The 17,536-nt window shown below is 39.5% G+C and overlaps 1 protein-coding gene across 1 annotated transcript in view; it reads right to left on the reverse strand.

The window, feature by feature from the left end:
* CNKSR3 (CNKSR family member 3) overlaps positions 1-16,980 on the reverse strand; it is a 132,742-nt gene extending 115,762 nt beyond the window's left edge. Inside the window, exons 1-2 of the mRNA XM_009887613.1 lie at positions 16,824-16,980; positions 3,651-3,814 (exon numbers count right to left, since the gene is read on the reverse strand). Of these exons, the coding sequence (XP_009885915.1) occupies positions 3,651-3,814; positions 16,824-16,980 (321 nt within the window). The remainder of the gene's footprint in view (positions 1-3,650; positions 3,815-16,823) is intronic.
* Positions 16,981-17,536: the final 556 nt, after the last annotated feature.

The following is a 17,536-nucleotide window of genomic DNA, read 5'->3' on the forward strand; positions in this document are numbered from 1 at the left end:
AGAATCCTTTGGAGTCCCAAATTTCCTAGTAAACAGCATTAAATTTAAGTTGAGACCTCTAGAAAACTTGCTCATACAAGTCTTATGAGGAACAACTCAGGGAATTGGGGTTGTTTAGCCTGGAGAAGAGGCTGAGGGGAGACCGTATTGCTCTCTACAACTACCTGAAAGGAGGCTGTCGAGAGGTGGGGACTGACCTGTTCTCCCTGGTGAAAAGTGCTAGCATGAGAGGAAATGGATTCAAGTTATGTCAGGGGAGGCTTAGATTGGATATTAGGAAAAAATTTTTCACTGAAGGGCTATTAAACATTGGGATAGGCTGCCCAGGGAGGTAGTGGATTCGCCATCCCTGGAGGCGTTTCAAAAAAGGGTAGATGTGGTACTTGGGGACACGGTTTAGAAGTGGTTTTGTCAGGGTAGGTTAATGGTTGGACTCGATGATCTTAAAGGTCCCTTCCAACCTCAGTGGTTCTATGATTCTATAGATGTGGTGCTTTTGACAAGGATTATCCACAAAGGAGAAGTCTTCATGTATGCATGTTCTATTTTTTGTTATGATACTATGTTTTGTTGCCCTGCAAATATGCTGGCAGAACATTTCTACCAGTGAAACTATCAATGGCACAATGCTAAAAGCTATGGGGTTTTTTTTGTTTGTGGCTTGTTCGGTTTTTTGGGGGGTTGGTTGTTGTTTTGGGTTTTTTTTCAGGTTGCCAAAAAGTAGTACCTCTGCATTCTAACCGCAAGAAAAATCAGCTGCTTTTTTGCTTCCAAACTCTCCCATCATAAAGAGTAGGTAAAGATTCAGAAATCTAATCCAAACGACACATTAAAAGTGAAAATATTTGCATACAGTTTACTGTTAATGCTTACATTGTTTTATATTTATTAAGCCCAAACAAGCAAGCCTACTCATCAGGGAATGATGAGTGAGCACTCAGTTTTCACCACCACTCTAGATACTTTTTGTCCCAATTATTTGGCTGTGAAAGCTTATTTTCTGCATCCCTGTCCCCGATTTTGCAGTTTTGTACAAGTTTAAAAAGCATATTTATGTATGTTTGCTCCCCCCTCCCCCAAATACTTGTTGACTAAGAAATCTCTTCCTCCCATCCCTTCCTCCCCCGTGCAAATATTGTCGTTGACAAAAAGATGGAGGCACTGAAGTTGATGGGTTTTTCCCCTCTGGGGAATTCAGTTTCTTTGATATGTCCTCTAAATTCCTTAAATAAGTCTCAAACACCTGTTCAGAAAAACATATTAGACCAGCTCAAGTGCTCTCCCAGGAAACCTTTACTTTTTATCCCTGTCCACCCTTCTCTCCTGCTGCCTCTTCAGCTACAGCTTTGTTGCACATGCAGCTGCTACTGAGGAGACATGGGAACACTGCCCTATCAACAAAGCAGCAAAAGATGCATTCATTTCTCTTTCAGCCATATGGGTTCTAGAGTTCACTTACCATAGCAGCAAACACCATAACTTGCAGACATATTTTCAGCTTGGCAGAGTAGCTGCCAAAGATGCCTCTATCACCATAAAATAAAAATAAAATAAAAAAGTTGCATTTGGTGTCCTTTCTCAAGGATAGGACTACCTTCACACTGCATTTTTATAACTAATCTACTGAGGCTGGAAAAAGGTCTGTATGGTTACTGCAGGAGAAAGGTGCTCCAAAGAGTTGCTTCATTGCCTTTAGAGCCGCAAGTGTTTCTTGGCAAACTAGACAAAAAGGAAAACCCTTCTTGAAAACTCCAGGACTGGGGAACCACCAAAACCCCTTCTAGGTACCCTTCCCACCCCCAACCCATCACCAAGAACAGCAGCTTTCAAAGTCTGACCTCAGGCTGGCCAGCCAATCCATAGCGGGAAGGGAAAAAGGGGAAAAAAAAAAAAAAAAAACACAAGAGTAGTGCCTTTGCTTTTTAATTCAAGGCCCCAAAAGTTAGCAAAATGTCACCATACACATACACACAAAAAAAACCATCGCTAAATAATACCAATACACAGACCCACTTTCAAAGAACTAAATGGAATAGGGAGACATTTATTCTCTCACACACAAAAAAGACACCGCAAAATAAAAAATTGGCTGTCACTAGAACCTAAAACACCCCATCCCCTTGGGAACAAAATCAACTGTGATTTTATACAACAATCCCAAAAACTCAAGGCAAGGGGAATCAAGGTGACAAAAGGGCATACCTAAAACACAGGAATTGTTCCTTCACCTCTTAAAGGGGAACAAGGACATTTCAGCTGCAATATGTGAACTCTGTCTAATGCATTAACTTGAGCTGCATTTCACAAAGGATTTCCAGAAATGAGTCTGAGGTCAAAACTTTTGTCTACAAAGGAAATTAGAAGGAAATTGTAGGAGATAAACAGCTTTAGGTTCTGGCGGTCATCCAGCTTTGTTCATTTTATTCTAATATTTTAACAAGTAAGAAGAAGAAAGCGCCTTTGGGGGCTGCCACATCCATTCCTTCAGTCAGGACTGTATACAGCACACAGTACATTTACCAACTCACCAGACCCATTCACTTGCCCAACCGATTATCCCTTCCCACAACATGAACTGCACTTCAGGGTAATTACGTTCTTCTATTAGATTTTCAATTAAATGTTAAAAATTTTTGATAGATCAAATACTGAAGAGGAACTAAAACATTTTTCAAATATAAGAGCACATCTTTGGGAAACATTTCAGATTGTATCAAGTGATTTGATGAAATCCACTACTTTCAGTACAGGCCATCCAATTTGTTCCTGGTTATGGAGTACAAATGATCCCTGTAGCACCTCTCTGCAGCAAATAAAGCACGTATCACACAGCAAATAAAGACTCTCCATTTTAAGACTAGTATGCTTGGTGCTGCAAGTCTTGCCTAATGAAGGCAAAGCTGGGTCAGTGCTGGCCAAGGAATCATTGGGCAGCCTTTCCCATCCTTCTCCCTGATGTAATCATGTATACCTCTGGCGCTCATTCACTGTGTTACATCAAACACATCTTCAAGACTGTGTCCAAATTACGGCTTTTAAATAAAGCCTGCACTAGCAAAACAACCCGAAATATATTTATTCTTTTCAGAGTGTGTTTGTTTTAAAAGTATGCGCGCAGTCATATATCAGGAGTACGACAGAGGCACACCATAAGTTCTGAATCCAATGAGAGTTGAACTTGACTGTAACCGAGTTAGCAAAACATCCCTCATTTCAAGAACATTTTCTTCACTTTGTGTGTAGACTACAGAATTGCCCTAAACCTGTTTCAACTGATGTGAGGAACCATTAGCAGCTGTCATTTCAACAGTATGTCTTCTATCTTCTATGACAAATTCACTCCACTCAATAGCAATTTTAATCACTCTGTTCACTAACAGAAGCCACAAGATCTAACAATGCTACTCAGACAACTTCTTTCTTTAGAAGTGCAACCGAATAAATTAGCATTGCCTCTTATGAGGAAAAAGTTAGAGCTATTAACACAAAGTTTGCAAAAATTAAACAAATTCTTACTCTTTTCTTTCACCATGACGTGTAACAGAAAGCAAAAGACACAGGTATTCTGTTTTTGTCAGACTTGCCTTAGTTATTCACCCAAAAGAGCACCTTAAGAAATTCTTTGCGTGTCTGTTCACCACTTAACTAACCAGTGCGCACAGGAGGTCCACAGCCTCTAGAACCAGTTCCTGGTGTCCAATCCGTGAGATACCCAAGTCTTCAAGGTCCTGGTGAGAAATCTGCAACAGCTGTTCACCATTTATCTTCTCCCGTTCAAATTTATGGACATACTGCTGCAGGCAATCATCCAGGCCTATCAAAACACAAAAGAGAGAAAGAAGGGGGTGTGATTAGAGATTTATGTCTTTTCTTACCTTCCCTCCTGATTTAAAACAAACAAACAAGCCAAAAACCACACCACCACCACCACACAAACCCTGCAAAAGGCACAAATGGCAAGCTCATGCAATATGTGACATTTCTTCTTATGAAAGAAACTTGCAGTGAAACTGAAGTTGTACCACAGGGGCACAGAAATGGAATATACAGGTTTTGTGGATCTTTGGGTCACCTAAATCAGTGGATCAAACTAAGCAGGTAAGGATGTCCTTTTGGTGCCTACACAGGCAAAGGTATCAGAGGGCATGCATAGACTCAGCTATTGAGGTAACCCAAACCCCCAAAGAACAACCAAAGCAACAAGAAAAAAAAAATGACAACTGACCAAAAAAAAAAAATTTTAAATACAACAAGGCAAGGCAAGAACAAAGATCTTGCCTAAAGCCTACTTAAACAAGCAAACAAAAGCACAAAAACCTGCAGTTCCCCATCCACTTACATATAAAAGACAAGAGGGAAATGGAACAATCAAAGGCAAAGCAATCAAAATGATGTTTGGCTCCAGTCTCATTATTCCTTGATTTATGACACCCTGAAGCTTCCTGAATCAGCCATTCCTTCCCCTTTCTAAGGATTAAAGGCACACACCAATAAGAAATCTAATTCACTTTTGTATCTATGAAGAATTTTTAAAACAGTTTAGAATAATTTTTTGCCAGCAATATCCCCAAAATCCTCACTTTAAATTGTGATTCTATAGTCCTGTTCTCTACAGTATCTTTTATCCAGTAATAAGTGAAGGGATTTCCGCTTTTCATTTTGTTTTATTCAACTAAACTTCACGTGTTAATCCTGTTTTCTTGTGTATTCTGCTCATTTCCTCTGTTCTTAAAGATCCTGCATGCAGCAAAAATCTGGGGAAAACATTTGGATGTATGTGTTATTTTAGAGATGATGCAGTGCTCTTGATGCCCTGTTCCACTTCAACATATTAGCTAGAGCAAAGGGAAGAGATCCAATTAGATCTGTTGTGTAGAAATACATCACATTCACCAGAAACAGCTGACCTGACCAAAAAAAAAAAAAAAAAATCACATTACAAATTTGACATCTACTTTGTAGCATCCACAATAGCTACACTGTTTGACCACTCAGTTTTAAAAAATTGAACCTTTAGCTGTATAAAGGATGTTTATCCACTACGCTGGCTCAAAAGGAAGCCATTGAGATGGACAGGATGTTGAATGCTGCAGATGAGAAACACGAACAGCATCCTGAACCACAAGGAAACGAGAGCCAGAAGACCAGCACTCAGTTCCACTCATGAAGCTGCAGTAGCAGCCTGGAAAACAAGCACTCCCAGCACACGCTACTGCCAAGAAAACATTTGAGACACATCACAAGGGGGAATTCTAGGAGTCACATGAAACATATTCTTTTCATAACAGCAGCACGAGCAGTCACTGCTGCCTTGCAGTCTCTGGTCACAGCAGATCTGGAGATTACAGACTCTCAAAGGCCCAGGCTTACTTAACACACATCACTTGTCTTTATAATGCTTGCTCAGAAATTAAGAAGGACGGACATCCTGGCACTTAACAGTCAACCCTTGGCATGACTCAGGCAAGTTTACTTATTGCAGTGCATCAAATTCTGGCTGAACAAGCTTGACTCCTCCACGTGCAGAACTACTACTGTGCACAGCTTGATTTTTAAGCATAATTATGAATGGGAAAACCCACGTGCAAGATGAGCAGAGTATCCCAGGGCTACAGTTGTTTGGGGTGCACTCTTGTTTTTTCCCAGATGTCTTGGCAAGGCCACATAAATTTTGAAAATTGAGCCCAGTGTTCTCTTTCCCAGAGGCACCAAATTCTCCCTTAGGCTATGCAAACTCTTTTCCCAGGAAAAATAATAAAAAAATCTGGCCTTCATTGTTTAACAATTTTTTTTTTTCAAAACAAATTCTCAACTGAGGCTGACATACAGCACACATATTTGGCATTCCCAATTTTTAATGCTGTCTTGCAGATCACTGTTTCCCATCATTTGCCATTGTATGCCCATAGTTTCCATTACAAATTACACAAACGCCTAAAGTAAAACACTTCATTCAGCATGCAATGAAGTTTTTATTTTTTAAGTTTTTTGGATGCACTGTTGCTTTTGCCTATCTTTTCTGTGTGTTAACTCAACTTCCTAGATCCTCATTCTGTGCTAAAACACGAGACTCACAAATGTATATATCCCCCTCAAGAAATACAACTACAGCTTTCCGCTTACTTGTGCTTTTTTCTTTTATGTAATTCATGTTTGCCTGTTCTCGAAGGTTTATTACAACTGAAACAGCTACCTCTGATTTTTTTTTTTAATAGGAGTGCTTGAAAACAATACTTCCACAACCACACCATAAAACTATATTTTATAAAATAAAATATTATAGAATCACACAAATGTTAATTCAAAACAGTCAACACATAGGCACAGCCGCTCAGCTAGAGATGTGTTTAAGATTATGGGACCAAAACTATGCAAAGCAGGAAGTGAAGACAGACCCACACACTCATGGCAAACATTCACTAATAATAAACTTACTAACATTAGTGTTGTTATTATTTTTCCTAAGAAACATATGGAAAAATCTCAAACATTTTAATTGAGATTGCAACCACATTTATAGCCTATTGTTTAATTTTCCATCATATGAATGAAATGTTTAAACATCATATGCAAACCAAAAAATTCCTATTTCTCCAGAGGGAAAGGAGAAGGGAGGAAAAAAGAACTCATAAATCAGTTCAATAAAATAAACTAAATATTTGAGTAAATTTTTAAAAGTCAGCATTCAAATGCCACTTGTAATCTAAATGAACTGCTCATTTTTTCCTTCTTCCAAACATCTCAGTCCCTTCCACGTATTTTCCCTGTGAACTTCAGAGCCTCACGTACACTTGGTGCTGCTCATTACCAAAGCCTGGACATGTTCGAGAAACTTAGATGAATTAAAAACTATAAAAGGCCGTCTACATTACTCAAAAAAAAAAAGCTTTCTTACCTGCCAGGTCATTTTCAACAGTTCAATATTAGCAGGTTCAAGCAAGAAAATAGTTTTCTCTATTTCCAAAAAAAAAACCCACAATTAAGACTCTGATATTGGAAAAGATATCTATATTTATCTCCTCTTTCCACTGAAGAGCCCTTCTGAAGTCTAATCTATTCAAACACACTCAAAGTGTGTTTAAAAAGCATTTGTCTCAATTGCACAAGAAAACTTTATATGATTCTTTGCACATACATCAAAACCATGTGTGAAAGATAACATTCTACCTACTTACATAATTACTAGAGAATGATGGAAGATGAAAATAGAAATAGCAATTGCAGAATGTTACCCAAGTTTTACAACAATTGTAGCAGTGACTTTTTTGAGGAGGGAGGAAGAAAGACTAGTCTAGCTAGTGTTATTCATATCATGAAAACCCATCTGAGGAACTGCAGTGTAACTTAAACAAAACTCTTTCCCAAATTTTGGCAGGTGTAGAAATGTGCAATAGATCCTAAGAACTGTCTAGACTTTTCTGTCTAAAATAACCTTCCACCACCACGCAAAGTGCTGCAGAAGACATTCAATACCTTGCATTCATGCAAAAACATTAGGACAGGGTTTACACTTACAGATTTGCACTGATACCAATCTCAGTCCATTTCCAAGATTAAGAAAGTTATTTTGAATAAGAATTGAGGGAAACAAAACAACTTTAAGGGGACTAAGGGGAACACTTGGGTCCAAGTCATAACTATCAGTTTACTATTCAGAGAATTAACATTTTTACTGTTGATAGATGTTAGCCACTCAACAATGACATATCTGACTCCCAAAGTACTAGTGTTTTATAAGTAGAGTTGTTAAGTAGTTTCATGCTTTTTGCTCAACTTCTGTGCTAGAAATTACCAAGTAATTTACATACCATAAAGCAATAAAAACAGTTATATAATTTATTATGGCCACAGGTCTAAAACCATCTGATTCACCACCTCCTCTTTCTTCCCATCACCCCACTCTTCCTCATTCTCTTCTCTTGTGGGACCACAGAGTGTCTATATGCCAACATGGGGGCGAGCAAAAGAGGGCAAGAAACTTAGGAAGGAACAGGGAGGGGGAACTGTAAGGTGACAGAGATCATTTTCCACTAGTTCAGGAACTTGAACAGATTCTCAGGATAACTCAAACTGCCTAAGCTGACATAAGGAAGTGGAAGGAGCACAAGCCACCTGAACAGAGGAAGAACTCGTAGGTACAAGACCTTGTCCTTCACATAGCACCACCATGAGGATCATTGCTCACTGTCTCAACGAAATACAGTCTTATTATTATGAAAATGTACTCATCTCTTCCCTGTTTGGTGACTCAAACAAACTGGCAGCACCTGGTGTCTCAGGGTAGCACCATGGTTCAACTACAACCCTCAGCCCATCGAGGGGCTCCCTTGCACCTTGGATAGCTGCCTAGGTGGGACTGCAGAAGTCTTTTTAGCCTCATCACCTTAAGAAACACATTCAAATGTTGTAAGAATCAGACCTTCCCACTAAGAAAGCCATTCTTATTCCAGTCTTCCCTTCAGGGTCTATTCAGTTGCTGCTTTTAGTCTCCAAAGACTCCTTGCACCCACCAACTTCAATCCATCTTCCCAAGCTTTGAAAGATCATCAATTCTAGGAGAATCTTGGACATACCTCATGGTACATGCCATTATACTATTATTTATATTTCACATCATTTTATAACTGTTATTGTGATAGCCTCCTGCCTTCATTCCTCCATCTACTTCCAGGATTGGAAGACTTTAATAAAAGAAAAAGCAGGAGGGAATCAAGGCAGCAAACAAACACCAGAAAGAGAAAGGAGCTACTTCGTGGTCTTTCATACTACTTCATGTGGGTGAATCAGCACCTGAGAAGACAAATGAAAGTAATGAAAAAAGGTCTGCAAGACAGCGGTGAAAAGCTGAAGCAGCTTAGTAGGACAGGTAAAGGGTGAAAAGGAACAAATTGAAAAGTTCAAGGAGAAAGAAAACAAACACATAGTTTTCTTTAATATAGAATGCAGTGGGAAGGTTATGCCTGTATAACACCACAGATGCCATTTTCCTCCTGCAATACTACACACAAATATACAGACAGGGATGACTTTAACAAAGGAATTCAAGGTCCTTTAAAAAGATGATAAAAAAATAAATCTAGAGTAGTCAGTGGAAACTTAATCCAGTAATAATTTGAGCCTAGGTAAGAACTGACTTTCTAGGACCCACATGCCTGATTGTTTCTTAGCTATCATGTTTATTTTAGCATTTATCTTTCCATAAGTTTTCAAAACAAAAGTTTAGCTATCAGTTGGTGTGATCCACTTATAGAGGTCAGCAAAAAAGCTCAAAGGCTTAGTTTACCAAGAAAAAAATAAAAGTATTCAAGAGGTCTTCGAATTACTGTCTAATGCACAAAGGTAAAAAACCTTCCTCATTCAATTTTTTAATCCAAGTAGTTTCACAATCGCTCATAACACTGCTACCATCTGAAGTATCAATCCCTTTTTAAAAAAAAAAAAAAGGGAAGAAGAGCAAAAGCTGCTTATTATCAGCATCATGCAATGTCTCCTGCATAAACCAGCTTGTTTATAAAATAAGTTCTCTTCATCTAGTCAACTGTAAGCAACTTTTCCACAATTCTGTTTAACCATCTGCATCCTAACCAAGCAGGCACAGCCTGTTGCCTCACCAGGTGATAAGTCTAGCTTTGCTGAGGATAGGCATTGCCTAGAATGGTATGGAACTTTGTCTGTCCCCTTCTCCATACAGGGACGGAACCAGACAAATTGCTGGCCTCTGCCAGCAGGGATGCAAAGGGCAGCTTTCTCATGAAGGTCACAGCAGGACAGAGGAAAAGGGTGACGCCTTCAACTTTCATAATGAGTGCTTTACTGTCCCCTCTGTAATCCCCTCTGACTGACAGTTGCACAGAAAGCCTTTTGCAACATGTTCCTATTTTCAGCACTTCCAACTAACATATTTAGCCTGGAAAAGCAGACTACATACACATGCATTCACACTACCTCAAAATAAATCCATTGATTTCATTCAAATCCATCCATATATCCTTTGGCTTCTTTTGAATGCAAAACTGAAAGCTTTACTTTGTAATAGAAGAACTGGTGGGTAAATTTGGGTTGTAAACCATCCTGACCAGAAGGGCTATGGAGACTCTGTTCAATCTTTACTCACTCCATATAGATGCAATCTCAGACTTCCAGGCCTTCCCCTGTGCTATACTTTTTACCAGTCCTCCCTACAAAGCCATTGATTGAAAACATTCAAGCAGTCCCCATTATCATGCTCCAGACTGTAAATTTGAGGACAAAAAGCTTCAACACTTCACAGGGCAAATCATGAAATATGAGAAAGAGTCAAAACAGCTTCTGTCCGCAGACTTGCTGAGCCCTTCCAAGAAATCCAACAGGTTTGCAAAGCAAGACCTCTCTCTGCAAAAGCCAGAAAACATCATTCAGATCTCCCTCACAAAGTATTTTCAGGAAACTAAGCAGACATTGGGTAACTAAGTAGGGAGTAGAAGGACAGGAAAAAGACCCATAAAGCCAGCAGTGGCACAAACAAAACAAAAAAAAAAAAACAACCCACAAACACACAAACCCAGAAAGAGCACAGATTATACATTGTCTATTCCAATACAGGAATTAGGGAGACCCAATGAAGCCAACATGTAACAAGTCCAAACAAGCAATAAAAGAGTGATTCTTCACACAGAGTATGCAATGAATGATCAACATCCTTACAGGTTCAGGGGAAGGTGAACAGGTCCATGAAAGAAAATGCCACAGAAGTCATGTCTGACTCTGAAAGACTCAAACAGAAATGGTTGAAGGCTTCATGTGTGTTTCCCTCTGTATGCTTTCTCAAGCCTTCAACCATTTCTGTACAGCTGTAGACATGGCTGATGTGAAGTTTGATATAACTGAAACTGTGAGAATTTGGGATGAGGGAGAAATATGGTCCATACAAGGTGGATCCGCCACTGGGTTAAAAGTAGCTTTCAGTAGTGAGGAGATAACAATTTTCTTAAGTCTTAGGATAGAGGCAATTAAAAGGAAGCCACCGTCAACATTTTGATGCTGTGTATGGCACACTGTGGAAGTCCTGTGTCGTCTAGCTCAGTGTTCCATCCTGAATGTTTGCCAAAAAGGATACCTTAAAGAGGATCAGAGGAAATATTCAGGATGGAACAGTGAGCTAGACAGCACAGGACACACTGCCACAGAAATTGAAAAGTGAATTGTACTAGCATGCCATGTTTCTAAAAAAAAAAAAAAACCACCCAACAAAAAACCCACCAAAAAAAAAAAACCCACCCCACCTCTTTATGAAATAGGTTTGACCAGAAAAAAAGCCCTTTCTTTGTAAAAGAGACACAAGCATGAACACATAGGCCAGTCATACTGAACTACACTGAAAAAATAGATCACTGTGCCACAATCACAGAGCAATAGAAACTAAAGACTTTCGCAATTTGACAGGGCATCCCCTCTAGAAATGAAAAAAGTAGACTACACTAGAAGAAGAAAGAGAAAAAAAACAAAAATTGTTTTATTACATTCCCACTGATTTGAAGGCAGGTGGGCCAGAACGCACATAAAGTCATGCTTTTTACCAGCAGAGCTGGACTGGAGATCTGTGCACAGCTGTGGGCGGCTGCTGCACATACTAGGCCATAACCTGGTGGGGCTATGCTGTCCCCATGCTCACTAATGTCACCCACTTCCCTGAGAGAATGTGATTGACTCCACCTCTGAATATTTGGCCATTAAGTATCATTTGGCTTCTAAGGTTGAAATTTTGGCTCACCCGGAAGAAAAAAGGAAGACATGAGAGACACCCTTGTTCAGGACTTACCACTCACCCCCAGGCAGCCAGACTCTATAGTACCACCCCAAATACTCATCTTGGGAAAATGGGTTTTCAAGAAGGAAGAATAGGAACCACAAACAAAGGCTGATATTCAAGACCTGAAACACGTGGTAGCATGATATATTGCTGGCAGCATTTCAGCTGTATCTCTGCTAAACCCAGGTACCACCAGAACAGCACTGCTGACCAGAGAAAGACGAAGGATGAAAAAAAAGAAGAAAACTGACACACATCACTTTTCCCTGCTGACTTTGGTGTACATTCTCTCTGCATTAAGGATTAAGTTCAATGTGATGAAGTGGCTTCACAAATACAACACTTATGCTTTGGTTTTCTAAGAATCAACTACATCACTTACTGACCAGCTACGCTTGGCGAAAGCAATCTTTCCAGGCTTTAACAGATTTTGTTTGGCAAACTAAATAAATGAGATGGAAGCAGAGTGTATCCATATGTTCTCTCTAAACCTGGCACTTTAAGTTTCAACAAAACATGCAATGAAAGCCAACATTCAACAAATGCATGCAAAACACATTAAAATAGAGAACACACCTGCCCTGGGCAGGCAAGTCCAAATAGCTTCCTAGCCAATACCACAAGATGTCTTCAGGGACACTGCTGACAACATCCTCCCTGACTTCACAGTAAAAACAATATCCGACTTGTGACAAGATGCAACTTGCATTCATCCCCTGGGTATACTGCAGCATGAGCAAGCCAACATGAACCACACAAAATGGCAGTATATTGTGGCCGTAATGAGGCACTTTATTTAATCAACATTTATTGCTCAAGTAGCACCTAAGAATTACTATAAACTCTGAACTGAAAAAAACCCCACCTCTTTACCCAATATAACACATGCAAAAGTGTGTGAATTTGTCAGTTGGTTGCATTTAAAACAGCTATAACTAAATGGGTTTAGAATGGCTCTCCACTGACACAGAAGCACTTCCAGCAAATATGACCCAGATCTTGTTATTCTTTTTCACCCTAGGCTTTTACCACTTTATCTAGCAATCAACGTATCATCCCCAGAAAAATTATTTTAAACCCACAGAGTTCGGCACTGTATACTGTAGTAGACTACTTCAACAACAGAAAAATTCACACTTAATTGTTACTAAAAAGATTGTTCTTGAACTAATTCATTCAAACTCTTTTGACAGCCACCGCATCAAGTGAACATACTGGAGTGCTTGACACAACCTAACAAAATCTTTTTGCTGATAAAGACATGACTGACAGTGTCAGCAAATACATGGTGCGGTAAAAGAATAATCACTCAATATGACTTTAATCATGCATGCATGTATTAGGGGAAGGGCAAGAAAAATAACTAAATGACTGTGGTGAGAGATAGATGCAACAGGATTTAAAAGGTCTAAAACCACTGCCAGCTCCATCCTACTCCCTAGAAAATTCTCTTTTTTTGTTGCTTGCAACTGATGTCGGTGACTAATCAAAATGTGTTGCTTAAACAGAAGTTACTTTATTACACCAGCATAGAGTGGCTTCATTAATTCCACTCAAGAAATGAGTGTAGAACTGTTCCACATACATCAGAACAAATTAATGTGTCCTAGAGGTTATTAGTGACATAAATCATTGTCTTCATGTACTGTGTCAAAACTCTGACAGTGAAACTTTCACCAAAGTTTAAATGTGGGGACTCTGTTACACCCCGGGCTTGAAAATCTCACTCATCTTGGATGTTCAGAAGTTGTTTCCCAATGCAGCTGGGCTCAAAGAACCACTAAGTCTTTTTCCAGCAGGAAACAAAAGCAAGTGGTAAAATCAATAGTAAAAAGTGGAAAAAAAACCAGATGATTCCAGTATTCCTTTTTCTCACACTCCTAAGGCTTTTTTTTTTTTTCATGTTAAGTATACTTTAAGACATACTGGCCATTTTAAATTATACTCAAACAGGAATTTGCAACTTCTGCAGTCAAGGTAGGTCTGTTTTTCTCTTTCACTGAAAAATTAATTGTTTGTTCCACTGATGCAAATAACAGTTTTGCCTATGCACGCTAGGGCTTTAGCTGGAATGAAAGCAGAATGGTATCTGGCCACTGAAAGCTGCAGTTGAGAAGAATATACAGACAAGATCTTTGTCCCTCTCTCCATACAATGCTAAGCTTTGTAGGGAGTCAATCCACTTCACCACATGCCCTCTCCTGTACAGAGCATATGGGATGACAACAAACCACCCATGGGCATACCACAGCATTTGTCTCTTCTCCAGCTAGGCGGCAACAAAAACTGAGGTAGGAGACCAACTGCCATTTCATCTTCAGGCTGGTCCAACACCCTGACTCACTCTTTCAGTAAGAAGGCCACACACAGGAGGACAAAACAACCACAGAACATTCACTTCATTGGATCCCAGGTGGCACAAAGGATGCATAGTTGGTTACTGCCAACTCGCTTTTATCTAAAACTGAGGTAAAGTTCCTCTGCACCACCAGAGATGAATTTGTCCCATCCACTTAACATCAGCATATTGTCAAGAGCAGGCAAGCTGCACAGATGCCTGTGCCTCAACCACTGCAATAGAACCTTTATAAGCTCAACATCAGCAGCAGCTTCAGCTAGTACAATGGGCTGTAAATTGGGAAAACGTGTAGGAGGACACAAGCGTGTCTGCCATTTTTGCTGTGCACAGGATGAGGGCAGACAGTTTCAGAGGAACGGGGGATAAACAACAGGAAGTGGCACAACTACACCCGGCAGAGCCCATCTGTCAGAGATCTAACTTGTACTTTGTGTGACACCCCCCACTAGACCAGCTGTGGACCCCACTTAGAGAGAGGAGTATTTCATCACACCCATTACAGCTCCACAGAGAAACCTGAAAGAAATCTTATTTCTGCTGCTAACAAATAGAGATGTTTTTAGTAAATCAATACAACCAGAGAAATACATTTCCCAGAATTTTCCAACTCACCCAACCATGCTGAATTTGTTGGGTGGTTTATTTTTTTATACCACTATTCTAACACACGCTTTTTACATGAGAACTTTTACTCAAAACAAGCCTTTAAAACACTTCACCATTTCGCTCACAGAAGTATAAAAGCACTGAACCTAAAATAGTTCCAGTGCTGCTAGCTATAGTCATCTACAGGATTATGGGAACCAGATTTATTTATTTTTTTTTAATGGAAACAATTTCATTTCATTTTATTGTTCTACTGAAATACATACTGTAGCTTAATCCATAGCAGGAATATGGAATCATTTAAGTCCCCAGAGGCAGAAACTCTGGAAGCTGTGGAAATTATGGAATTAAGACAGTCTGTAAGTCATGTTGTATGTATGGATGAAGACCACCTCACTAGTCTCATTCTTCCCATCATTCATCCCACTCCTTTCTCCAACATCCCTGATCCTCTTCTTTCTCACCTGCACCATCCTACCACCCCCTTGCCAGAAAGCCTTCCTGATCCTATCCATAGCAAAAGTGGTGACAGCCAAACTACAGGTGATAAGGAGCTCTATCAGGTGCTCTCACTGTGTCTGAGCATCTTCTGGGAGGCACAGGAGTGCACCACAGAAACGCTGCAAATAGCAGGCTGGACAAGTGATGTGTTGTGGACCTACATACACAATCCCTGAGAAACTAGTGCACAGCCTGGCAGCAAATGACACCATGCAAGGTACAGGTTTTGGGAAATATACTATGTAGGTGCCATATAGGAGGAACCAGAGATATGTCACAGGACTGTATTTGGCACCATGGACTTAATGAATACAAGAAGGTACTTTAATGACTGATGGAATGTTGGACAAGAGGCAGTGAGTGCAACATAACATAGAGGACAGTGAGGAATATGGTGTGGTGTGGGATGGAGGGTTGCAGAGCTAACATGTTAACACACAGTCCTACAAGGAATAGCTGACAATCCTATTTGCACCTCTAAGTATTTGCGGAGTAGATGGGGTTTGGGGAGAAGATGGGACATAGATGGAGCAGGTCTCTGCACTGTCAGTATCTGACATAACAACAATAAAGTCCCTCAGCATGACACTGCTCCCACCATATTCCCAGATACAAAACATTTAGGACACACCAAGTGCATTTACTGCTTAAGTGTTCAAAACTGGCTATGCTGTGTCACATCAGTGTCCTAGGTTGCTGGTCAGACTGGTCTTCTAGGACTCCGATGTTATTACCATCAGTCATTTTGTATAATATTGCTCAGAGTGAAGCAACATTTAACGTATTACCAAGAGATATGTCCTTTGGCAGGTTTCACCCCATCCCTCACTTGTCCTTGCTCCAGTTTTCCAAGAACCAGACATATGAAATTAAGCTTACCAAGAGGCAGCTCCCTATCACTGTGCTTTTCTAGCTCACCTAATTTCATTATTACTATACTTTAAAGTAATTCACAAGCAAATTTAAAAACAATTTTCACAACAGCACCAGATATAGCAGCACTCCTAGACAATTTAATGAGCCATTCCCCTTATAAAGTCTTGTAATTTCAATTGTAATGTTAATGCATTCACAGTAACATGCAGTTTACATCAGTACCACCACCAAATGAAACTTCAAGGTGTCAAAAATTCAAAGCTATCTGAACAAGGAAATGTTTCTACTTCACAGAGATTTAACCTCAGTAAAATACAGCCACCTGTATTATCTTTTGCCTACTGACACTTCAAAGCAATGCTTCTTCAGTTCATTATTCTCATGTATTTAACAATTCTCTTTGTCTACATAGCATCACCGATTTCTTATATGCAGCCAATTTTTCCTCATACTAAGTTTTTTTCTATGCCACTATCCATTCATCTTTTTTTTTTAAATAACAACGTTACTTTCAAAGCTTGTTTGAGCAAAATATCTTTTTATTTGTATGTTAACTTTTTTCATAAGGGTTGGCTTTCATATAAAACAAATTAATCAATAATTTTATAAAAAATCACCATTCCCATTCTTGTCTGTTAAGCACAAACTCAACAGCTGAAAGAATAGGAACTGGTAGAGAAAGGCAACCCTTACAAGAGGCAAAAACAGGCAGATACTTCCTAAAAACTGACAAGTCACCCATAGAGAAAATGTCTTTTAACCCAGTGGCAGATCCACCTTTTACGAACCATATTTCTCCCTCATCCCAAATTCTCACAATTTCAGTTATATCAAACTTCGCATCAGCCATGTCTACGGCTGTACAGTAACCAAGGGAGAGGATTCTCTGAATTGGACTTTAAATAGGGCTAAATACTTAACTTTTGTGAAAGTGATAAACTAACCATTTAACAGCCCTTCTTCTAAGGGAGTATTAAGTGGACAATCTCCCCTCGAGGCTCTAAGTTCTGTATTTGCCAAACAGATGCACAAAGGGATGAAAATCCCACGAACAGTGTGCATTCTTAATGTCTGACACAATTTAATCCTTGGGGAGCACATTACGTGTGTGTATGTGGGAGATTGCATGCAATCTTTTACAAAAAGGTCCTGATCCTGAACCTGTAAGATTACTTTAAGCACCAAAAATAACCTAGAGTTCTGCTGCTGTATTACAGCAGTGATCAAAATGTCACCTATTAACTTTTGCATCACTATGACAGCTTTGTGTTCCAGCTTCCCAGCAAATCCTGTTGTGCTTCCTCACTCTTCCTGGTTGCTCTTTTTATAAAATAAATAAATAAACCCCTCAAATACTTTCTGAACACTAATGTTGATGATTCAGAGCATACTGCAGTTTCCTGAAT

Source organism: Charadrius vociferus, unplaced genomic scaffold (genome assembly GCF_000708025.1).
Source record: "Charadrius vociferus isolate BGI_N301 unplaced genomic scaffold, ASM70802v2 scaffold176, whole genome shotgun sequence".
Classification (NCBI taxonomy): Eukaryota; Metazoa; Chordata; class Aves; order Charadriiformes; family Charadriidae; genus Charadrius; species Charadrius vociferus.